General features: G+C 39.0%; 1 protein-coding gene across 1 annotated transcript in view; it reads left to right on the top strand.

Annotated features, from left to right (window-relative positions):
- PRKAR2B (protein kinase cAMP-dependent type II regulatory subunit beta) overlaps positions 1 to 25,217 on the top strand; it is a 64,144-nt gene that overhangs the window by 27,480 nt on the left and 11,447 nt on the right. The window contains exons 3-4 of the mRNA XM_085325528.1: positions 10,705 to 10,757; positions 11,774 to 11,857. Of these exons, the coding sequence (XP_085181654.1) occupies positions 10,705 to 10,757; positions 11,774 to 11,857 (137 nt within the window). The remainder of the gene's footprint in view (positions 1 to 10,704; positions 10,758 to 11,773; positions 11,858 to 25,217) is intronic.

Here is a 25,217-nt window from a genome sequence, read left to right as displayed (position 1 = left end):
CATTCCCCTGTTCCTACAGCTCCATTTGAAGAATTCACTGGGGAGCGTTTGTGATCACTTTACTCTTTCCATGTTGCTAAGTTATGATTGTTGTTCTAGGGATTGTTTATTCATTTTGCATTTAAAAATGCTTGGGTAAAATATGTATATATATCATTGGAAGCTGGGGCTACGCACTGAATTTCCCCTTCTAAGGGTCTCCCTATCATCTCTCCAGATTACTGAGATAGGCTCCTTACCACTGCATTTTGTTCAGAGGTCTGGCCCCAGGAGGAATGAAGACAGTCTAGTCACRGATTATTTTGTAGTGTAGTACCTAGGGCACTTTTCTGGAAAGCGTGGGTTCCCTTGTACCTGTATCCCTAAAAGGCCAAGTAGGCGAATTTGCTATAGCAACCATTCTTTCAAAGGTGTGACTCCTCCTCTTTAGATTCCTGTCCTCAGCTTGCGATTCTGAATCTCCTGTGGATGCAGGGTTTCCTGTGAAGGCTGTTCAGCTGCCACGTTGCATTCAGATGCCCAGGACAATTCTGCCCCATACGTGGGAACACAATTTTTGTAACACGCTCTGAGGAACTTGGAATCACTCTTCAGAGATGGGGAGTCTGCCTAAGTGTTTCAGTACTTACCTTCTGCTCTTCAGACACTTGGTCTGAACATAAACCAGAAGAATCAGTCTTCTTAAAGGAAAGCATTTATTTAGCTGTTCTAGCAGAGCCACAAAGAACAGAGTTTCAACTCCATCTCCTATGGACCTGCTTTATAGTATGTAAAGTTCTACCATCCTGTAACTGTGACTTGTGTAGACCTGTCTTTAATTAGGCATCTTTCCAAAGGTTGTAAGAATCTTCTAGATTTAGTATTATCTGCACCTTCCTTATTTTGCTGAATGTTCAACTTGGTATTGGCAATTTTTTGTTCCCTTGTCTTGATCAAATCAGTTCAGTCTGGCCATTGAGGCAAGGCTGTCAGAGCTAATGGTTTTGGCATTATCCCTAACATGTCGTAGATGGAATAGATGGATGAAACTCTTCTTTTACCAGCTCCTGTCTATCTGACAAATCCTRTATGAAAAATGTTTGACTACAGATAGTAATGCAGAAAACCAAGACATGATATTAATAAGCTATTTTTCACTAAAATAACCTGCACCAAAGAACTTCAGCTCCTTCTTTACCTATTCCTACTTCCTTGACTCTTTCTTGTTGACAGCTTCCTCAGCTCTTTCCTGTTGACAACAGCTGCCAAGGACTCATCTCCTTTTTCTCTCTCCATCTGTACCTCCTGCATATTCTTTGCATAAGTCTTTGGCTCAAAGGTCCTCCTCTCTTATGTGCCCTTGTTCTCCATTTTCTCTCTTTTCTTGTATCCTTTTATGTCTTTATATCTCCTGTCATCAGTGTTTTTTTTCCTGCATCCCTCTTAACCATTTTTCCTTTAGCTATGAAGTTGGCTCTTGTGTTAGTGTTTAAAATAACAGCATATAAAAGATCTGCAAATGCATGGTTTCATAAAATAGCCAACTTATTTTGCATTCGTTAATCTTGTAACCTTTTGCAGATAGGTAACACTAGTCCTCTCCTTCTTGCTTGCCACCCCAATCCAGGTAAATTGGGGGTGCTTACCTGTTCTACCTCTTGACCTATCTGCAGACTTAAGTTCTGCTGTTCATTTTTTTCCACTTGAATTCTGTGATTCTTACGCTTTTTTGGTTCACGTCCTACTTTTCTGGGTATTCCTTTATTCAGCATTAGTAGGTGCTTCCCTCTTTTACTCTCTTCCACTATGTTATAGTGYCTTGGAATTCTGTCTTCACCTCATCTCCTTCTGTATGTTCTTTGTTACTTTATTTACTTCTACAATTTTAGCATTTTTTGACAAATTCCCAAGCATGCTTTATTCTCAACTCTAACTACCCTGTCATATGYCTTGCTGCTCCTGACATCTCATCTCTATTGTCTTTTCAAAACTTAATATCTCCAAAATTTAAATATTTTCTTTCTTGGCATTTATCCACTTGTTTCTCTTTTGCTATTTTTAATTCTTTCCTGTTAAAAATTTCATGTTTTACTTTGCTATGTTTGTAAATTCAGTGCTGTCCTTCTCGATGCATTCTTCRTATTTAATCCATCATTTAAAAACTATTTTTGGTAATAGTTTATCCTCGAATAGGCGTATTAGGTTTAAAAACCGATGGTGATGCATGCATWTCAGGTATTTCATAACCTTGATGGTAAGACATGAATGGGGAAAGCAAAGGAGAGATTAAGAGAGATTAATAGGTAATAAGCTCTTTTGAATGTCTATATGTTTCCTCTTTGAAGTAATCAGTATGTATAATTTTGCCATCAGGTTTGAAAATTTTGGCTATGGTAGTTTTTCAAGAAAACAGTTAGTGTGCTATTAACTCATCTTAATACATCTTTAGATGTATTAGAAATTACCTAAATAGTTACTTGTTGGAATTTATGTACTTCAGTAAAAATGAACATTTTTATTTTATTTTTTATTTTATTTTTATTTCTATTTTATGTTTTTGATCTGTCATATCAAACCTGACTTAATGTGTAGTAGAAGTTACGAACACTGTTGGGCTGACCAGAGAATTCATTTTGGGTAAAACAGGCTGCTATTGTCCTTTACTGCRTTATATATAGCTGATTAAACTATATTATCATGCTACTAATTTAAAAACCTGACTGTGTGACGTTCTCGGTATATAGGCTGTTGGGATAAACAGTTGTAGCTCAATTTTTAAAATGTTTGTAGCAAATCAAATTTCAAAGCTGTTTGCTATTTGAGATGTATTTCGAATTCTGCAAAAAAAAAAAGTAAAATAGTATTAAATCTGCAGAAAGCTTAGGCTGCATTGTTTAGAATATGTTTTCTTAAGAGTTGCAAGTTATGTTTGCTCACTTTCTACGCAAAGGGTGAGTTTTCTAGCGGAAAAATAATGTGTGCTTCTTGAGTTCCTCTGATGCTGACTTTTCAGTAAGCAAAAACGCTGTAGATGATACCTGTAAAGTACTAAATAATATGGGAGAAAGAGCCGGGTGCAGTTCTGGTTTGATCCTGTGGTATATAGAGGAGATGTATGCAAAGAGCTCTGTGTCTGCTCAGAACTTGTCAAGTACTTACACATACTGCCGCTGTGCCCCGAATAACCCGAGGTAGTGTGGTGAGCTGCATGGACTGTTGTAGAAGGGGAACAGAAGGTTGCACCAGTCAACATAAGAGTCTGTAGGCTGCTATTAACTTTTTGGGGGAAAGCTGGTGTAGCAAATAGTATAGTATATACTGGCAAACTCTTCTGGTGAAAATSTTATTTTATAATGATTTGATTGTTTAATGACTACCTGCAGAGTTCTGGACACTGTAATGTGTGTTTGTGCTGTTTTTAGCTAGCCAGACAGACCAAGTCAAGCACTTCCTGAGAAGCTGGGCAAAACTGTCTCTACCGCAAGCCAGAAGCCTGTTTTCTAGCTCCCTCTTGACAAATTAAATGATTATGGAGAAAATTRAAATAAAAAGAGGGCTAAGGACTGTAAAAGTCCTTAGGGAGATTTTGCTAAAGCCCCTTTCTTGTTCATTTAACAGTGGGGAGGTCTTTTCAGCTACTTGTTGTGAAGTTGAAACGTACTGTTTCTGTGGAGTAGTCTATGTAGTGATTCAAAACCATATGATTTCAGGGAAGAGTGTGCGTCTTTCACTCAGCGATGAGTGTGCGATCTGTGACGCAGAGTGCTTTGCCTGTGAAGGTGCTGCACTCTAGCGCATCGTGGTTTCCCCTGTTRTATTCCAAGTGTTTAACGTACTTTCCTGGAAAAATGTGGCTAGAATGGATATGTAGCCTGCGTTGGAATGAACTTGCTGTGAAAAGGCACCCACACATGAACAACTTGACTGCAATAAAGTTAGCTAAAAGTGACGTAACGAGTATTCTCAGTGTCCTTGAATCGGTCATCATTTTTCTTTGAAGAGGCTTTCATGATGTTCAGGACGACCTTGATGAAATCCCTGCTTTAGTGGGAGGATTGATGAAACATGAGTAAAGCTCATGTAGACTTCTGCAGACTTACTGAACGGAGAATTCTCGGGAGCATCCATGACTCATGATTGGCATGGACCTCTTTCAAGATGCTACATCTTGTAAGAGGCACTTCATGTGATTCAGAAATGCTGGAGGAAATATCTTTAAGTTTGGCTAATTTGAAATAACATTAGTAGCAGGACAGAAGAAAATACCACAGAAAAGCTGATGGCACGAGCAGTTCTTAACTTCAGTTTCTTGCAGAAGACATTACCATCAAGAGGCATAGCTGAGCCTAAATCTGCTATTTGGCATATATTCACATCTATCATGAAGTCTTTGGAGAATTTCAGTGTAGTCAATGAAAGGATAAGTGCATAACAGTCCTCCATGAGCAGTCCATCTTGAAACAGACTTTCTTATTAGTGTTCAGTGAGAGCTCACTTAATAAGCTGAAGACCATCTTCCTGATAATTAAGTGGAGACAAGCTCTCTGGATTTTATCCAACTTTAGATTTTGAAGCTGGTGTCCTTAGTCAATTGTTTTAGGTACTGGACTGCTCAAAGATGAAGTTTTCCCAGGAATCTGGTAGATTGGAGGAGTGAATTTTATTTATCTATTTTATTTACAAATTTGGGGTTGTAGTATGTGAAGGAAATCTCAAGCATATTTATGCCTCTGTGATTGCCAGAGCTTTTTTTCTGATTGTGCATTCTTTTGCTGCAAGCTGGACAGCATTTGTAATGTAAATGCTCTACATCTAGTATACTAATGATACAGAATTGCAGAGTGTCAGGCATTCTGGGTATAAATTCGCCTGACAATGTTCAGATAAAGTTTCAGTTTAGTGACCCTGTCAGGGCTAGACATTCTGCAGACGCCGCTCTTTCACAGTATCATGGGGGTATGATAGCCTCAGTGATCATGCTTTATTCCAAATTAGCTTACATTTACAGTAAGCTTAACTGCCTGAAATAGTTTGTGTTTTGCACAAGCGATGAATTGTAGCAACAGACCCGCTGTTRTTGCCTTAACTAAATGCTGCATGAACCTTATAAATCTTATCTTACCTCATCGTGCAATCAGAGGAGAAAGTGGATCTCCTTCCTCTGGGTTGTTCCTAAGTCTTTATGTTTACTTACAGATCTTCAATCTTGTCTTCTATTTCATCCAGTCAAAAGCAGCTCTAGAAATAATTTGAGATGGTCACAAGCATCAGAGACCATAAGCAATAATATCTCATTGCTACTATCAAACAGAATTGGTTTTGTTCCAATAAAAATTGTCTGTGAAATTCTGGATTTTGGCTTGCAGAGTTCCCCTCCATTAGAGATATTGAAAAAATGGATTTCTACAGGAARTCCTTTTGGGAACTGTGATGGAGATTGAAACAGTGTTTGCAATCCAGTTTGGAGCTGTCATCTGTCATACAAGGAGTCTCAGTGCACCATGTTATTATTCTGCTTTTAGTGGATGAAGAAAAATACTTACTGACAAGCTGGAAAAAAAWTCCACTCTATATGCTGTTAAATCACCTTAGGAATTAACATACGGCTTTCCCAGTGAAGTGACACTCTTGCTGTCGGAGGGAACGGGCATAGCTGTCGCAGTGAGGCGTGTTTGCGGGGAAGTGTGGCACACTGCCGTAGCTGCAATGGGTAGAGATGCTCTGCGTCTCTCTCTCGTTTTGTTTTCACTCTCTAGCCTGATAGTGGTGCTGGCAAAACTGTATCGTATTGATTTACACCAAATGGGATGAGGAAATGTTTTCATAACTGTCTTGTTTTCTTGTAAATTTTTTTGTAACATGCTTTATGACCTTATTCCTTTGTACACAAATTGCCTGAAGAAAATTATTATTGAGAAAAGGGAGCTAAGGGACTCTCTAATACCAGTTGCAGTTACTCCCTATATCCTAAATTGCCCTCTGCCTGGAAATCTTTAGTTTCCATTTTTTCCTGAAATAAGCACCAACCACTTCAGAATACAAACATGAGATAAGTTTTCCTTCTCCTCTTTCCCCACTTTGTTATAGTAATGTTTCTTTTATTTAGTAACTGGGCATGATCTGTATTATTTTTATATGGCAAACTGTCAGCATTTGTAGAATTAATAGAGATATTAATGCTACTTAGGCATACTATATTTTGCTATAGAATATCTACTATTAAGATACAGTAGAAGTATATTCAGCTCCTAGTTTCATAAAACAATGTAAGAATTGTCAACTACTTATAGCACTCAAAACAGCACAAGAAGGCTTACCTGTGGCAAGAAAATTGAACAAAATGCATGTAGGGAATAGATTCATTCACTAGGAAGCACTTTATCCTTTTTCTCACCATAACTGCATGTTATAGTCCTGATGACTGTGCTGTACAATTTACCGCAATATTCTGTCAGGAGTTTTGGATCTCATGGAGATTTAATGCATAAGCTGTCATCTGTATTGTAAACAGTTGATTCACGTTAAATTTAGGCAATATAAAATTTACCCGCATGTCATTTATCACAGACTAGTGTTTATACCCTTTTAAAATCTATCATTCCTAAACCGGTGGCTTTTTTTATAAAGCCTATGATGGTTTTCCCCTAATTGTACATCACATAGCACTAATTGGTCTTTATCTTATACTTATCCCATGACAGTCATTTGATAGAAGAAGCTCTGTAGTTCCTCTGCTGAGTGATGGCTCTTGCATTGTTCTAAAGAGACTTTTTTGTGCAATTACTGCTATTTTGAATTCGTTTATTTATGGAACAAAATTTTTACAATAATAAATAAATTCAGTTCAGCTACTTTTAGCCACAGCAGTTAAGGACAAAAAGGTCATTTATGTTTGTGCTTCTATGTATTATAAATAATCTGTTTTTGACAGTGTGGCTGTGAGAAACAGATACATTCAWTCCCTGCAATTTAAAAAATATTTTAATTCCTTACGGTACAAGATGTTAAAATTAATTTGCTTGTTCCTCCTGTGAATCATTATAGTAGCTTTTTTCATTGTGTATACCAGTCATATAATTGGAACTTATCAGGGGCTAAACACATATTAACTGCTTTTCCTCTCAYGTTTTCACTATAAGATATTTTAGGATTACGTACGAATTTTCATTCAATTTATTATTAATAGCTCCTTATTTGCTGGTACATCAAGGGGATAGATGGATAGAGTATACATAAAATTCTTTTTCCTATGATCTTACAGTTACTAATTATATCTTAATTTGCATTTTAGAATTCATTCATATCTAGAGTGTCTTCATTTTTTAATATAAAATATAGGTACCAGCTGAAATCCCCCCAAAATTACTTAYACAGAAAAATGGGCTAGAACTTATAAAAGCCTACCTGTTCTTTCTGGCAAAATAATCCATCTACATTTGTAGTTTTCAGTGCATGCATATCTTGATAACACACTGCCTTTTTCCCACAAATTCCTTATGTTGGTATACTTAGACTTGTTTGTGTTTCACTGTCCATTGGTGAATTACACATGAAATGGAAATTGGAAGAACTGAGTAAAAATGGTTTCATTTAGCTGAGTTTATCAACTAACAAAGAAATGTGTACAGTGACTGTATCACTATTTAATGCCAGAATTATGCATCGGATGGAGTAAGTCCCTAACCACTGAGTTAGGGCTGCTTTTTGAGCAGTGATCAAGTGCTTGAGTGCATCAAGTCTTCCATAGGGTGTGTAGTGCTAGGCACTCAAAAATGAACGTGGTACTGGACTATAAAGTCTGTAAGGTAGACTACTAAAATAAGCATTGAAGRAAAATAAATTCCATATTGAATGGCACAGAGCCACATATCAGCATTTGTATACTCTTTTAAGTTGAGATCCAAATGAAGGATGCATTAATGGTTATGCCAAAAAGATAAGCCAGTCAAAATAGGTACAAAATTGGTACCAGAAGAGTTTATCACAAATAAAAAAAAAATAAATCTTTTTAAAATTTGGGAAGATGGGCACTAGTCAGAAGAAACTGCAGTTATTGAAGAAATGTCATATTGTCCATAATTGGTGACAAAGAAGAAATATTCAGTGAAGATACCTGCTGACAGTGCTTTATGAGACCAAGTGAAATAAGTTTCTAGCAGAGAAGAGTCAAGTTAGAGCATTTTTTTGTGTGGTTTGGAAGACTGTTAAATGTTCAGCCAGACTGTGACCGGTGATAAMAACGCCAAAACCACTAAATGAAATTACTGCTTTGTTAGAATTTGTTCACGCAGAGGATATACAGGGGAGCGAGGAGAGGATGTTGCAGTTCTTCAGTTTGGGGTTGATTATTTATACATCCAACAGGACACTGAACTGTAATACACATTTATTGACTCCCATGTGTGCATATATGTGCTTCAGCACAGAGGCAGATACTAGTTGAAACAAAGTAGTGATTTATGTTATGGGTTATGAAGCTTATTTTACATGTTACTGTTGTTGCTATTTGTATTAAAATCCTCTGAAGTTTATTTCAGATGACATTGAAGTACTATAGTTRCTATAAAATAGTTGTAGGAACATTCTGTTTATTTAGAGGCAAAATACTGTATTTGTTCAACAGATTTCAAACTTCCTTTTGTGGGCATCTCTAATAATTTGGGACTAAATCCAGCTCTTATTAAACTCTGTAGGAATCTTTCTGTCAGTTCCAGAGGGAGTTGTATCAGACTTGTTTTTGAAGCTGCCAAGTTTTAAAAAATTGACATAGTAGTATTTGGGTGCCTAATATGGTGAGGGCCAAGACCTCCTTTGGGACTCTATGTAATATGTATAATAATATGCCTTGCAGTGAAATCACCCTAATTAGATTTGGGAACAAGGAGGTTAATGGGTCCATCTTCTATTTTAGAAGTTGTCTGCATAATAACAGAAGAAATATCAAGAATAAATAAGAGGACCTCAATCCACGAACAGCAGTATGCYTTACGTGGTGTAACAAAGCTGTGGTGGAAGGAGAGGGAGGACGAAGAGGTGGTTGCTGCTGTACAGCAGGTTCAGATCCTTGTGGTGTCACCCAGACCGTAGAGGGATGCTGCTCATGGCCTATGGGTAGTGGTAGAAGGAGAAAATTTCATGGGCTCCAGCGTCACACAGACCACCAAACAAAGGAGTTTGGGTGGGTGAGGATGGTTAGTAGCAGCATGCTGGGCACGGTGGTGGCAGAAGATCATAACTAGTSAGCTGTTGGAGAAGAAGCAAAGTAGAATACCAACTGCCCAACATGTCTTGGAATTCATGGGGACAAAATATTGAGAGAGTGGGAAAAGCAATCGGGGGGAAGTTATTCTATTTGATACCACTTCTGAAAGAGAAAATGTTCCAGAACAGGGGGAGATGAGGCAGCTTCGGTGAGAATTATGGGATGGCAGAGCTCGTAAATTATAGGAAGGGAAAGAGGTAGAATAAAAAAAATTAGAACAGAAGGCTTTAAGAGGGAAGATTTTCAGTACAATAAGGACTGTCGGCATAATTTGATAGGAAAAGAATCTGGAGAAAGGAAGTTAAAGGAAATTGACTGTTCCTCGAACAAACAATATGAAGGGTACAAGTGCAAATTGTGATAGCACAGAAGGACAAAAAGCACAGTAAAGTTGACTAAATTATAAGCTCCTTTTTAAGATCAAGCACAAGAAGGAACCATATGGAAAATGAAAAATCATTTGGATTATTAAGAACAAGTAGGAAGGAATAACAAAAGAATCTTTTCTGTATTTTCATTAATAATCTGGATTATGGAACCAAGAGTATGCTTGTTAAATTTGCAGTTGTCACAAATTGAAAAGAGATTGCATGTACAGGATTAGATTTCAATTTTGGCATATTGGAGAAACGGTCTGGGGAAATAAGGTAATATTTATGTAACATGTACAGTACTACACTTAGAAATAACAATATACAGCATGGGGGACATCTAGTTAAGCAATGGTTTTTGAAAATGATATACAGGTCATGAAAATTACATCAGTAAGCACTATTGAGCTCTTATGAAAAAATGCAGGGATGGATGAAGACATATATAGCCCTAAGGATGTATGAAGCAGAGTAATTCATCTGTTGTACTTAGTATTCTGTTCAGCTGAAATATGGTGCCCAGTTTTGGGCGTCACACTTGAGTAAAGGTAGGGCTGACTGGAGGGAGTGCAGAGAGCAGCAATGAGAATAAGCACCTGAAACACATGGCCTGTGAGGAAAGATGTCAAGAATCAGTTACCCTAAAAAGTAAAAAGTTGGTAAGATAAGCTTTTAAGAACCCGAAAGACCTGAATTTATGTAGAAGAAGTGAATGATCTATTCTCTGTATCCAGGATGGATAAGCCAAGAAGTAGTGAGCTTAAATTGTAACAGGAAAGAATTAGATTAGACATTAAAGAAAAAGCATTTCTTATATTAAGGTCTGGTCACTTTAAGTTACCTGGAAGGCTGTGGAGAATCGCTGGACCTCTTCTAAAATGTAGAAARCATGTCCAAAATGACATAAATGTAGATGTTTTGCCAGCAGTATGGAGATGACCTATCATAGTCCCTGTCAGCACCATCTTCTGTGATTCTCTGCTGAGTGTGTTACAGCTCACCACCATGCCACACAATGCATGTTCTGTTCTTTAAATCGTGTGAAACATTATTTTACTTTCAGTTCAGATTATACTTTTTTTTTTATTTCAGTGTGTGCAGAAGCTTACAATCCTGATGAAGAAGAGGACGACACAGAATCCAGGGTATTTAATGCTTTGAGTTAAATACGTATTTTTTGAGTTCTCAGGCATTATAATTAGGAAAAAAAATAGGACTAATTATGTAAGTTATATAACTAGCATTACTATTCTTTTTTAAAATCATCCTTATTGTAATATCTTTTAATAATCTGCAAGGTTTTGTTCTTAAAGGAACATTTAAAAAATCTCTGTAGTAGTTACCATATAGAACCTAATGTAACAATTATTCTGAGTTACTGTACTTGCGATTCATGATCTACTAAGGAAACATTTTTGTGCAAGTGTAATTTGCCCAGAGAATGCCTGCTGTTAAAGTATTGGTTTAGTGTCTTTATAATCTTGCAGTAGTTTCCTTAATATTCTAGTATTCTTGTAGAGGGGGAAAAAGGTAAATGATAAAATTGCTAGGAAATTTTCAGATTTAGCATGCAATAATTTAATGAAACATATTTTGTATATTTGTGTTTAATAAATACCTTTTAGAGGCATTTAATTAATTTTTAATATGAAGTAGCATAAGTTTGACTTTTGAGGCAAGCTTAAATGTTATATTTTATCTAATTTCTGGCTTGTAAAGCTATGAAAAAGATTATCATATATTATCAGAGCTTTGGAACCTAGCATATCCTTTTAAGCATGTGAACTGACTATCAATGAAGTCGTTAATTTATATTAGCTGATAATTTAGTAAATCTCTGGCTCACTCAGAGGCTGTGAGTTCTGTTGTTTATTATGTGAAAATAATATTTTAGATARAGATATCCAGAATGGTTTGCAGAAATGAACTGAATTATACAAATGTGAAGTTCTTTTTAGCTTAAATACAGCAGTATTTGCTTGTATTGTGGGGATATAGTATTATCATTGTGTATTTATTCAAACTATGAAGGTTTTGTAAAGGGAATGTTGTCAAACAAAGCCAGAATGTTATGTAAAATGCTTAGCTGTATTAACTCAGTCCTTCAACTAGTTGCTGCTACATGATGACTGCTTTAAAGGTTTTTTATTATATCCCTCAGATTATTCACCCTAAAACAGATGATCAAAGAAACAGACTGCAAGAGGCTTGCAAGGACATTCTTCTTTTTAAGAACCTAGATCCAGTAAGCAATTCTTTATAATGAAGATTTTGCAGTGCTGATGAGAATTGGGTGTCTTGAAGTTTTTTTATAGAAGTTTATAGTTTTTGACTTTTATTAACTCTTATGTATGCTTTCTTGACCATTTCATAGACTTGTTGCATTTTTATAATTGATATGTCATACATATATAGGCCTTTTTTCAGTACTATGAATGATAATCATGAATTGAAGTCCATTAATATGTCTGTAAAGTACTATATTTTGGTGTGTTCTTATTTTGAAATGCTATTAGCGTTGATGCATTGGTAAATATAAACTCATCAGTTAACTTGGAAACCGCTCATTTGTTGCTACTAGTTATTTTATATCATGTTTTTAAAAATGTGCTGAGCGCTCCATCAAAACCTAAAATCACCCCAAAAGCCTATAGCTTAAATAGAGATGTAATGGAATCAGCAAGTTATTAAATAGAAGGGAAGAGAAAGGCAATAGCAAGATGTTTGCATTATTATTTCACTTAATATAGATACTATAAAAACAGTGCAAATAATTTTCTTCTGAGCAGATAACTTTCTTCTATTGCTTACAAAAACAGTAACAGGCTTTTAAGAAAGGTTAAATGCAGTGAACGAATGACCTGGACAGACAAAGTCATAATATTACAAAAAAGTATGAGATTGTTTAAGGGAAAGGCAAGTATATAAATCAAAAAATGCATACTGAGGTTGAGATGACTCACAGCACACCAAATACTTTCTCAAGAGAATTGATTCAGTGCTGTCAGGGGAAGGAAGGAGGGGTAAGGGAAGTAGTTATATAGAGTTTTAAGCGTGAAAATAGAAAATTTTAAATTTGATCCAAGAAGGAGCTAATGAAAGGACTAACCTGCAGCTCTGTTTGAAAGTCAGATGCTGTTATGGCAAATGTGATTTAATCCATCCTGCTGGTTTCCAGATCCAGGCTTTGGTCCATGTGAATGCTGAGCTCAAATGCAGGGTGCCCGTACTCACCGAGGCATGAGGAACAGTGAGCCATAGAGTCCCATCAAGGCTTTGCAAGAACTTGAGTTAGAGCTATGGGAGGGTATCAAGGGTTTTTATGTAGGTGCTAATATATATGCACTCTTGGGACTCTGGGGACTCTGATGCAGAGGATTCCTGACTCCCATGTGATATCTGTTTAATGGGTAGTTAATCAGCTGTTCCAGTATAATAGTTCAAATTAAAATCCCCTGAACGTTTGTCCCTTCCACTCTTGAATTATTTTTATGCGCAACTTCATGCACACAAAGTGGTTTCTGGGCATCTACTCTGGATGTGAAATTGCTTTATTATATATCTTCCTTATTATTGGTGTGTCTTGGCCTTTGCTTGGCTGGACAGTTGTTAATTTATCCTGCCAACGGCATTTTGACAGATCCCTCTTGTCTCTCAGCATTTATCTCAGACCCAATGGTTTATTATGTGCACCTAGAATCTGTCTTGAGCTGCTTCTTTCCTGAGCTTACCCAGTTTTCTGGGAGTATCTACCTATTGTACAAGTCCTCTGGACAAGTTCTATTTTGTCTTCTACTGAGAGCTAAGTCTTATGTCTATTTAGACAGATCTATTCATTAGAAGATTTATTCATCAGCCACTTGGTCTGCAGGGCAGAGATCTATTGGCATCTTACCAGCTATATTGTAGCATTGTGTAGTCCTACAGCATTAAGCTGTTCCAGTGTTGACATTTTATTTAACTCTTCTGAGGAATTTTGAGGGTTTACCTCCCCCATTTGTGGAGGTGATCTCAGAACTATGTTGCTATGTTGATATATCATCCTTCTGATGTTCTGATCTTCCTGAAACCCTTTTTTCCTATTCTTCTGAATCAGATGCTTGTAATTGTTAATAGTTCCCACAGTCTGTTCCACTTCCTAGCTGAGCCCTCCCTTTGTGGGGCTTTGCAATACAACCATCCAAAGCTTTGAAATGTGCTCTCCCAAGCACATTTTCTTGGGAGAACTCTCCCAAGTCTTTTCTTGTGTACCCGTATTTGCTCAGATTGGCCAGTGGCTTATGAGCACTCTTCTAGTTTAACTCCTTCACAGACAGCATACTGGAAAGGCAAAGAAAATAATTTTGTAAAGGAGTTTTATTATTATTATTATAAGTTTACTCATGAAAGGTATTGGAAAGCTACTGAGCTCTGAAGATAGCAAGCATGTCAAAATGCAGCTTTCTTTAGTCTGGATTGCTTCTTCTGTAACGCCAAGATCTATAGCTCCCCAGAGGAGACCCTGTCCTGCCTTCTCCCACTCCTCCCACCTGCTCCACTTCTCTGCAGTGACTCAAGAGCTTTGACGAGTAGAGTTGCAGTAATTTGAGCATTCCTGTCCCAAATCTCTGCCTCACCTCTGCCTCTCTACCCCTCAGCACAAGTGAACGTGTGCCAGCTGCTGCAGTTTGGTGTCTGGTGTATTAGCAAAAAACATATGGAGTATGAGATCGTATCTTCAGCTGCCAGAGCTAAAGTCTCTGGAACAAAAATCCAAGCTGTGTATAAATAGTGTCTGTCCCTCCTCTCCCATCTACACATACTTTTTTTTCTTTTCTTTCTCCCCCTGCCTTTTTTTTTGCATTCAATCTCTTCCTGTAATAGTTCTGTGCGTGAAAAACATTGTTTCAGAGCTCAGTGAGTAGACGATGGAGAGGCAGTGTGGAGCGCTTAATGGGTTTTCCCAAATGGCCTTTTAGTAAGGTGTCGAGCACCATTCCTAGATAGAGCTCTGAAGTACAGTACAGCAGCCTGCCCTAAGGCATGATAACAGTTGTGCTCAGTACATGATGCAAAATGGAGTTCACGTTTTCAAAAAACTTTCTCCCACTCATGTTTTAATTTGAACAGAAGAGTACGATAAGGGTATCATAGAAGTTGCTGCAGTTAGGAGGTGACTTACAGTACTGATCAGCATTTTAATTAGAGAGTTTGTGTGGAAAGGCAAGAGCCTCCACATAAAAGTGAAGAATGTCAGGACCATTTGAATGTGAGACAAAATGAAAGAAGGGAGGCAAAGATAACCTTCAGACTTTGAGACTAAATATAGGGCTTTCTAAACAAACATAATTGTGTCTCGAGTCTGCATTTACCTGGTAGCGGTGTTTAAATATCAGAGAGTCAAACTTAGGGAAAAATATCTATAAATATAAGCATTGGCTCTGGTAGAAATTATAACATATTACAAAGGAACACTCGCTGTGGTATAATTCCCTAAGTGGCACTTTCTGTTTAAAAGTCAGCTATTCAATTTCGTAATGTCTGTAAAGTTACTTGAGTCATCTTGGAACTTCCTTCACCCTTGAGGATTGCTGAGTGTGTGACTGGTCAAAGTCAATGTCAGTCGGGCAAGGCACTCCTGAGAGAGCTCCCTTAAATAAAAAGCTCTGATTTTTTTTTGAAAATCAGTATTGTGACATTTCCCATCTTTCTGGAGACTTAACCAGCTCCCATCTGGTTGCTGTCACTCAATATTGGTTTTATTTAGTGCTAAACATACTGAAAAAGTAACTAGAAGAAGAATTTGGATTTAAACGTTCATATGCAGCAAGATGATGGTGGGGGGAATTTGCAGGGCTATTCAGCTACTTTATAGATGACCAGGAAATTTTACCTCACTCATCCACACAGTTCTGCTCCTACAATTTCTCTTGATTCTTTCCTGACAAATCACAGGAGCAAAACTGTGTGGATGAGTGAGTTAAAAGAGAGGAAAGTGCATTCAGATGTCCGTTTCCCTCTCCCTACACTCTTAATCTAGCCTGATGATGTCCATTCCTCTTCCAAAACACCTCTTCCTGTTCTCCTTCAAGGCAGCTCTCTTCCTAGTAGACCAGGGTACCGCTGGTGCTCTTGATTGCCTGCCACACCGCTGCCCCAGAGTTCTGGCATCCCTCTCTTCCTCCTAGACTTGCACCGCGTGTGCCAGGCTTGCTCTAYATGCACACAGAAAACATATTCCCACCTTTTCCTTCATGCTCCAGATACCAGAGGCTGCTGGCAGTGGTCTCAGAAGTGCCTGTTTTCACACCTCTTTCTGTCAAGCTTCTCTTTTCTTCCTCCTTGACTCGTGCCCTCTTTCCCCTCCTCTTCCTCTGTGTATGAGCCAGCCAGGAGAAAACAAGCAGATAACCAGATGGCACGGGCCGTTACTGAGGAGCCTCAAGTCGCTATCGTCGGACTTGGTGTCTGCGCGTGCTGCCCGAGGGCTGTTTATCACTGCACGGAGGAGGAACAGCAGCAGCTCGTATAGCGGCCAGCACAGCCTTCTGCACTTCCCTTTTACAAGGCAGTTCAGAGATCTGTTGCTTTGATTTTGATTTTTAAGGGGAACCTCTGCTGGGGCTGGGGCTGGGGCTGTTTAATGACAAGCTATTTTGTCTGTCTGTTAAGAGATAGATGTGGCCTGTAGGCCAGCAGTTGAAAAGCCTGGTGGGCCTGTTATCGGAGTCCTGGGGGTGGCTCAAGGAAGCGTGCTCRTGCCGTCCAAGTTGTGCTGCATCCTTGCAATTAAAGCTTGAACCCGTTCTTTCACAAAATCTGCAAGCAGGCTTAGATAGCCTGTTCTGTTTCAGGGGAGTTTTATTCTGGGGAAGGTTTCAAATAGACTTTTTCCCTTTTATAAATGTAATAAATTATGCATGTTCTTCACAAATATGTGAGAGCAATTTCTGGGCATATTGCCAGTCATTCACTTGGAGAATTATTATGAGAGAGCACAAATATTGATTAATCAATTAGAATTGATTAACTCAAAGGAAGATGAAAGAAAGAATAATATAACCTTGTTTTATAAATAGTGAACTCCTATGCCTAAGGGCAAGCATTCCCTGAAAAGAGTTGCTAACAGAAGAGTCTCATAATAATAATAATAATAATAATATCATCATCATCATCATCATACAATATGTAATTATAATAACATACATTAATATAATATATAATATTATAATTAGATTAATTCTCACAAGTTCTTGAAGACTTTGGTGAAGAATTAGGACTGCAGATGTTGGAGTTATTAAGGGGAATACAGATTTTATTCAAGCAATCCTGGAGAGGGCCTGCAATGCCTGAATGTGTTAGTATTCTGCCTTCACAGGTAGCACAAAACTCTTTCCAAGCTAAGGGGTTTCCAAACTAATAAAATGACATTTAATACTATATTTTTATGTATGGCAAAATTAATATTTACATYAGATCTAGTAAACAAGAATTATTTCCATCTTGCCTGTGATCAGTTATTGAAAGTGTTCTGGAACAGAACTGCCAAATGCCTTCACGTYTGGCTTAGGAATTTTATCCGCACTGATGACAAGCTGCGTTGTGCTGGCGAGCACAGCAGTGACAGTATTGGGTTAATCTATAGAAACAGCTACAAAACTTGGTACTGAATTCAGGCATACCTCAATAAAAACTCTYGTAACTTCTGTCATATTTAGTAATAATCTGGTCAATTTTCTCTGGTTTTTATTCTTTCACTTTTATAGAGCTACATGATTGTGTTTAACACAGCGAATGCAGTTGCGAACTGCAGTACATATGTGTGGGTCACACTTTGAGTAGTTTTTCATGTCCATTGATATGGTGTCTTTGTAATCATGTCCAGTGTTTTCTGACATTGTAAAGTAGAGTCAGGACTGAATAGCAGAGATGTTTCAAAGGTTAGCAGCACGGGCAAAGTACAATTTTTTGTCAGTAGCAGAGTAAGTTATGAGAAATTAGGGAGAAAGGGATTGACAGTGGTCAGGAAGAGGTGGTTTGGAGTGGAAGGGGCCGTTAGGCTTTAGGAACTCAGGTGGCAAATTTGGAGGTGTTGATGAGGAGAGGAAGGGAGAAGGGTTTGGCAAGAGCTAGTGATAATCAGGTAGCATTCAGGTGGAGGTGTGGGACAAACAGCTTCCTCCCCTCCATGTATCTCATAGAGGACCTTCACCATACATGCAGTAAGCCCCGTATCTGTCCATCCCTCAGCACTTAYGCTTGCTTCTGCTCCTGATAAGGGGTGAAAGACGGAACAAAATAGAGCTGAACAAAGCAGGAATTTTACTGACATCTTTACCAGACTTTCACTCACAGTCAAGAAGAAATGTCCTACTGAGGTGTTTACCTAGCCCAGTACTTCACCTCCAACAGCGGCAACAGGAGAGGGTGTTTAAGCAGAACACGTGAGTGTATCCACTCTCTGCAGCCTCTAATACTCCATGTCCACCACCCAGATTTCAGAGGGTATATCCCAGCTTAATCCTTTCAGCATCCTCTTATGGACTTGTAGTCCATGAATGTATTTAATATCYTTTCAAAGCTGCTGATACTGTCTGCTTTTACAACCTTCCATGGCAGCAAGTTTTGAAAATTCACTATGCCTTGTGTAATATTACCTGTTTTAAACTGATCTATTGATGCCCCCTAGTTCTTGTTTTGCAGGATTTGGCAAAAAGTTTCCTAGTCAGCTCATCCAACACCTTTGTGATTTTGTAAACCTTGACTGGGCACAGCATTACACCATCAAAATGTTTTATATATTTTTAGAAATAACAGATAATTGACAATAAATTGGAGTTTGATAAGTTTCTTAGCATATGGAGTTATTGTGGTATCTCCTTTTTTTTTTAGTTATGAGACTGCTACTTTTTTAAGAATGAGATAACAAATGAACAGTTACATTGGTTTGTGTTGTCTGCAAACATATGTAACTAGGATATTTGGAAACTATTTGCAACTCTACTGTTTCTGCTCTTTATCTGAATTACAATTTGTTATTGTTTTGAGGACAAATTAGTGTTGTATTAGCATTTGAATTTAGCCTGGCAAACTGCTGAAAAGAATCAGCCAAGTTGGTCAGAAGAGCTAGTTACGAAATCAGAAAGTGTTACTGAGCCTGCCTGATTGGCATGTGTACGATACTTGAGAAACAGAACTGTAACTTAACATGTAACTATCTGGAGAAAGGTTAAGGCAAATTCTTAATAAGAATATTGATTAATACTCAATTATACACTGAAATATAAATTAGATTCTTGTTAGTGAGAAATAAATGTCTTTTGATTAGTTTATAAGTAGATACTGCACAGCAGAGCTGAACATTTTGAATTGGATCCATACTGCTGCTGACATTTATATTAGAGTTCCGGAGTAGTATACATATATGGTTTTTTTGTTCTGAAAAAACAAACACAGAGAACTGGAAACATGAATTTTGTAATTCATTTTTCCTCTCTCAGGTTCTGACGTATGGATTAAAAACTCTTTTTCTTCCCTGGTTTCCCTGCCTATATTTTTCTGACTTTTCCTCTCTCTTCTTTTTCTCCCTACTCTGCTTCTCTGTCTGCTTCATATTAATTTTATGCAGAATATTAAKTGCTTGATACATATTGCTCAAAATGAGGATAAGGTAGCCAGCAGGGTATCATTTTAACTTAGGCCCATTTAAGTAAAATGGTTGTAAGAATAAAGAAAAATAGTGGTTATGGGAACTGAGTTTTGAGGAATAGAAGACAAGAGGATTGTCTTTTGTTCATGTGTTAGTCTTAATGGCTGTATCTCAGAACACTGTAATTTTTACAGCAGTCATGTAAGATAGGGAAGTCTTGTTATTACCATTGTACTGAAGTGCGAGGAAATCTAGTACTTTGGTTATACAGAATGTCTCAGATCAAAAAGGGCAATTAGCTTCCTTTCTACTAGGTAGCAAATCACTTGGTAGTCTGGCAGTTAAAAGAGCCACTGGCATTGGAAGGGACGTGTTGTATTGTCAGCTCTCCTGGTGGAAACAAAAGCCCTTTTCCAAGGACATGCTAATCRTTAGATTGGATTTTTAGTGTGTACTAAATAAAATGCAGCGCTGCTTATATTCAATCRCCTTTATCTAACTGAATGTTTTTTTCAAGGAATCATCTTGATATGCAGTTGCCATGTTTGTTTTCTCAACTTGAAAGGAATTGAAGTTAATACATTGTTTTCCAATACAACCTGCTTCTGGAGGATAGTGCTTACCTGAGGTGATACCAGGTGTACATTAGGAGAGCTGGAGTGCATGTTTGTAGTTACGCACTTGATCTAGTAAGAAGGATAGAGTCAGACACTGGTCTGGGGGATTAGTTATCATTAGTCTTATCATCTGTTTGTAACTGACTGTAAATATGCACACAATTTTGTATATTTCAGATAATGGAATGGCARTAGATCTGCTTTACACATTATTTATGTATGTGTATCACCACAGGCCTAGATTCATAAGGATAGTTGGTATCTAAGTCTCACTTTAGGCATAGTGAAGTAATGCCTAACTCTGCCAGGGTGATTCATAAAGCCTCTGCCTAGGTGCTACCTTGTTCATACATAACTATGACACACRGTTTAACTTTAACTTGACATTAAAGTTCTGCTTCTGTGCTAGAGTTTCATGCTGCCCCCATGGGATAAAGRCAAAGGAGGCAACTCCTTTTTGCAACAAGGCTGGTGTTAAGAATACATATTCACATGAAGGATGTCAGAGAGCGTCAGGCTCCTGTTCAAGTGCTGCTAAAGAGCACCCATGTAATTGTTGATGAAGAGAGAGAGATCCTGGGAGCCCAGCAAAGAGGACAAACCAGCAGAGGCTTTGTAGTTAACGAGGTAGTTTGTGCGGATGACAGCATGAAGGGGGCCTGGTGCTCAAGACTGTGTGGTACCTCTGGAGTCAGTGCAACGAGAGTGGCGATGTGTCACAGAGGAGGCTCCCCAGCCCTAACTGGAGCAGCCAGCTGTGAACATCAGAGGCCCCAGTGCAGATCCCGAGGTAGGATKCAGCCATCTAGGTACAGCCTGCAGGGATTGCCTGTTGTCTGTCCCAGACACTGAGGGGGCAAYGGTGATTTCACCGCTGGGAGCTGTGCTGTGGTCAAGGTGCTGAGCAGCCAGAGGAAGAGCTACAGGAGGATGTGAGCAGGACTGCGTAGCATCAGACAGGGCCAACAGGACTCTTGACTGGGTGTTTGCAGAGTCTGCGGCAGCGACAACTGCCTGAACACTGAATGGAAGAAGGGACAGTTAGAGCCTATATTCGCATAAGCAGTGGATAGTGACTCCCAAAATGGGGAAGGCCGAAAACCAGRCTTCTGGTAATAAAAGGCTCCTTCTCCACCTTTAGATGTGTGTTTATGGAATAGATGCAGTGTCCTGGTCACACATGAGGAGGAACAAGCTCYATTAGGGAAAGCATCAGAGCCAGCTGTCCATGTGGACAATACTGCCACATGGTCAGTACTGGTTGGTACTGCCAACATTATCTTTGAAAGGTTTTGGTGGTTGGAGGAGGTTCCTGAGGACAGGAAGAAAGTAAATGTCTTTCCTATCTTCAAGAAAGGCAAGAAGTAAGATCCAGGAACTACAGGTCGGTCAATTATGCCTCAGTCCCTGGCAGATGATGAGCAAGGTGATGAAGCAAATACTCCTGGAAATAATTTCCAAATGTATGGAGGACAGGAAGGTGACTGGGAGTAGTCAGTGTAGATTTACAAAGAAGTCATGCCTGACCAACTTGATGGCCTTCTAAGGTGAGTTAATTGACTCCACAGGTGAAGGGAGAGCAATGGCTGTTTACCTTCACTTTAGCAAGGCTTTCAACACTGTCTTCCATAACACTCTTCCAGACAGACTGATGAAGCATGGACTAGATGTGTGGACAGTGAGGATGGCTAAAAACTGACTAAACTGCTGGGCTCAAAGGGATCAGCAGCATGAAATCCTGTTGGAGGCCAGTCGCTGGTGATGTATGCTATGAGTCAGTACTGACACCAATATGGTTTAAGATCTTCATTGGTGACCTGGACAATGGGACAGAGTGCCCCCTCAGCAAGTTTGCAGATTCTACAAAACTGGGAGGGTGGCTGATAGATCAGATTGCTGTGCTGCCATTGATAGACACCCTGACAGGCTGGAGAAATGGGCAAAAAGGAACCTCAAGGAGTTCAACAAAGGAAAATTCCAAGTCCTGCACYTGAGGATGAATAACCCAATGCRCCAGTACAGGTTGAGAGCTGACCGGCTGAAGAGCAGCTTTGCAGAGAAGGACCTGGAGGTCCTGRTGGACAACAAGCTGAACACAGGCCAGCAATGTGCCCTTGTGGCAAAGAAGGCCCGTGGTGTCCTGGGCTGCATTAGGCAGAGCATTGCCAGCATGTTGAGGGAGGTGATCCTCCYCCTCTACTCAGAACATCTGAATTCTTTGTCTAGTTCTGGGTTCTCCAGTAGGAGAGAAACATGGACATACTGGAGCAGGYCCAGTGAAGGGCCACTAAGATGATTAACAAAACAGAGCATCTCTCATATGAGGAGAGACTGAGAGATCTGAGATTGCTCAGGATGAAGAAGAGAAGGTTCGGGGATCTCACCAGTGTGTATAAATACCTCATGGCAGGAATAAATAAGACCRAGACAGACTTCTCAGAGATGCCTAGTGACAGGACAAGAGGTAATGGGCACAAATTGTAATACAGAAAATTCTACTTAAAGACAAGAAGAGATTTTTTTGCTGTAAGGGTGGTCAAACACTGGAACAGGTTGCCCAGAGAGGTTGTGGAGTCTYCATCCTTGGAGATATTCAAAACCCAACTGGATACAGTCATGAGCCACTAGCTCTAAGTGACCCTATTTTGAGTAAGAGATTGGACTAGAGTATTTCTAGAGGTCCTTTCCAACCTCAAAAAGTCTGTGACTCTTAAATCATCAAATACTTATTTTATAGTGATCTAGGGTAATTTTACTTTGCTGTGCAGTTAATTTACATATTTTTGGACTAAAGAGCTAAGAATACATAAGCTAGCTGTTCTTCACYAGTTACCAGCCATAGTTACACACCTTTTATATTAGATATTTATTTAGTTCAATGCTTTGAAGGTTTTCAGTACAGGCTAAAAATAATTGACTAGAAAGATAGTGTTTGTCAGGAGATGAAGAAGAATGCCCAAAAGCAGAATTTATCTGTYTGGAGTAGATTATTTTACATTCTTGTTACCTTTCTTCCATTCTGTAACTGGTAACGGTGAAATAAGTTAGAAGACATTCTGTGGCCCTGGGGCCACATAACACAACACAACTTATGTATATGTACAACTAAACTGGCTTGCACCTTCCTCGCCTCCTGACCCCACCAAAACAACCAGCTCTCCAGGAGGATTTTATTCATGCTGCATCCTGGAACAAGCTGTGGCGTATGAGCTCCTCCAAACCATGTCAGGAGAGCTATAGTTGGCCCAAGCTGAAGCTGCTCCAACTGTGCTGACAGTTGCACAAAGAACCAAACAACCTGGACCCTGCAATACCAGTGCTTGAGTCGGTCATCAGGCCCWTAAAATTCATACTTCATAGATGTAATCTTTGAATCTGATTGATCTAAAAATGCAAAAGAACTTTGCTGAAGACAATTCATTTAATCTGGTTAATGGTCCCCATTAARAGGGGAGAAAAAAGCCTGCACCATCTCCAGTTTATGCGAAGTGAGAAGATAAACCATGTTGGCTAATGCTAGTAGGGGAGCTAATGCTCCTTTATCACGGAATCACAGAATCAGTAAGGTTGGAAGGGACCTCTGGAGATCATCTAGTCCAACCTCCCTGCTCAGCAGGGTCACCTAGAGCAYGTTAGACAGGGTTGCATCCAGGTGGGCCTTGAAGATCTCCAGAGAAGGAGACTCCACAACCTCTCTGGGCAACTTGTGCCAGTGCTCTGTCACTCTCACAGGGCAGAAATTCCCCCTCATGGTCAGGCAGAGCTTCCTGTGCTTCAATTTCTGCCCATCGCCTCTTGTCCTGTCACACGGGACAACTGAAAAGAGTTTGTCCCCGTCCCCTTGACACCCTCCCTTCAGGTACTTGTACACATTGATCAGATCCCCCCTCAGTCGTCTCTTCCCCAGGCTGAAGAGGCCCAGCTCTCGCAGCCGTTCCTCACAGGGCAGGTGCTCCAGCCCTCTGATCATCTTTGTAGCCCTGCGCTGGACTCTCTCCAGTAGCTCCATGTCTGTCTTTATCCATCAGGTAAATCCACACCTGAAAGCTTAGCATCATGAGACAGTAACTATGGGTTTTTTTCTTCACTCAGCTAGTAAAATCTTTTTGTGAATTCACGCTCTGTCTTTAAAGGTCACTTATTAGAGAGATTTTTTTTGAGAGAAATGCAATAACTACCCTTCCCAAAAACTTTATAAAAAACTGAAAATTCTTTGTATAGCTAGCAATCTTGGTATATGAACTTGATTTTTGTTGTAGATGTGCCTCAGAAGTCTGTTTTCCCMCTCTGGTTTCCTACAACTCTTAAGAAAATTAAAATATGTTCTCTATACAAAGTGCCTTTTCATGGCAGCAACCCAGGGTTCCCATCATTTTCTCAAAAATCTTCCTGTTTTGACATTTATGTGCTTCTCAGTTTAGACTGTAACAAAAATCTATTGCTGGTATTAATCAGAGTATGTAAATAAATGTCATATAAATAATCTGATTTTAAACCATATAAGCTTCAGTTTTGCTACTTTGTATTTGGAAAGCACATTGTCCTTAAGAAATGTTAATACTTTTATATTTGAAAAAGCTGTATTAAGATAATGAAATTATTGCAGAAGTCACTAAGATTGCCCAGCATACATGTTTAATGCTTCGGATTTTTTATAAACATTTTACTGGAAATATATTTTTAATGTACCGTTCTTAGAATATGGATTGCCAGATTGCCGCAGCATTACACGTAACAGATTTACAAACACTGATACAAAACCCCTGTTGGTATGTACTTGTAAAATCAGAGCTGCTTTAAGAAGGTAAAGTTTTCCGACTACTTCATTTTTAACAAAAGACCAGAATTTATTTTGTCTATGCACTCCTTAGTCTGGTTTGCTTTTTTCTTGAGAGAAGCTCAGTAAAGGAAAACGCTTCCCGAGTTAAGCGACCGCGTTGGTTTTCGCCGCGGCTCCCGCTGTCGGAGGGGAGGGTGTTGCAGCCATTGCTTTACAGATGCGCAGGATCGGGTGCAGAATAAATATCCGAGTTCCCTTCAGTGGTTGCCTGTGTCTTGCAGTTGGAAGCACATGCGACCACAATTTATTTAATCTCTGATCCGTGTTCTTGTTCTTAACATGGAAGTTATACAACCTGCTTGCCTAGCTTGCTGGTGAATCCTCTTGCTTCCTGGCCAGACTGAAGCTCAATTTACTGACGCTCCCCCTGGTTGCTTTGCAAGGATAAAGATTATTTTAGAATTAAAAAGTAGATCTGTCATCAGGGCATTGATTAGGTGAAAAGCGCTCTGTATTAGTTTATCGRGAGGAAATGTAAACTGGGGGAAGGTACATAAGTATTTCAGCAGCGTCTAAGTGC

This window comes from Rhea americana, unplaced genomic scaffold, assembly GCF_003343005.1.
Source record: "Rhea americana isolate MKP2758 unplaced genomic scaffold, rheAme1 scaffold_1, whole genome shotgun sequence".
Lineage (NCBI taxonomy): Eukaryota > Metazoa > Chordata > Aves > Rheiformes > Rheidae > Rhea > Rhea americana.
Note: the sequence above shows the minus strand (reverse complement) of the source record. Positions and strands in the feature narration are given on the sequence as shown.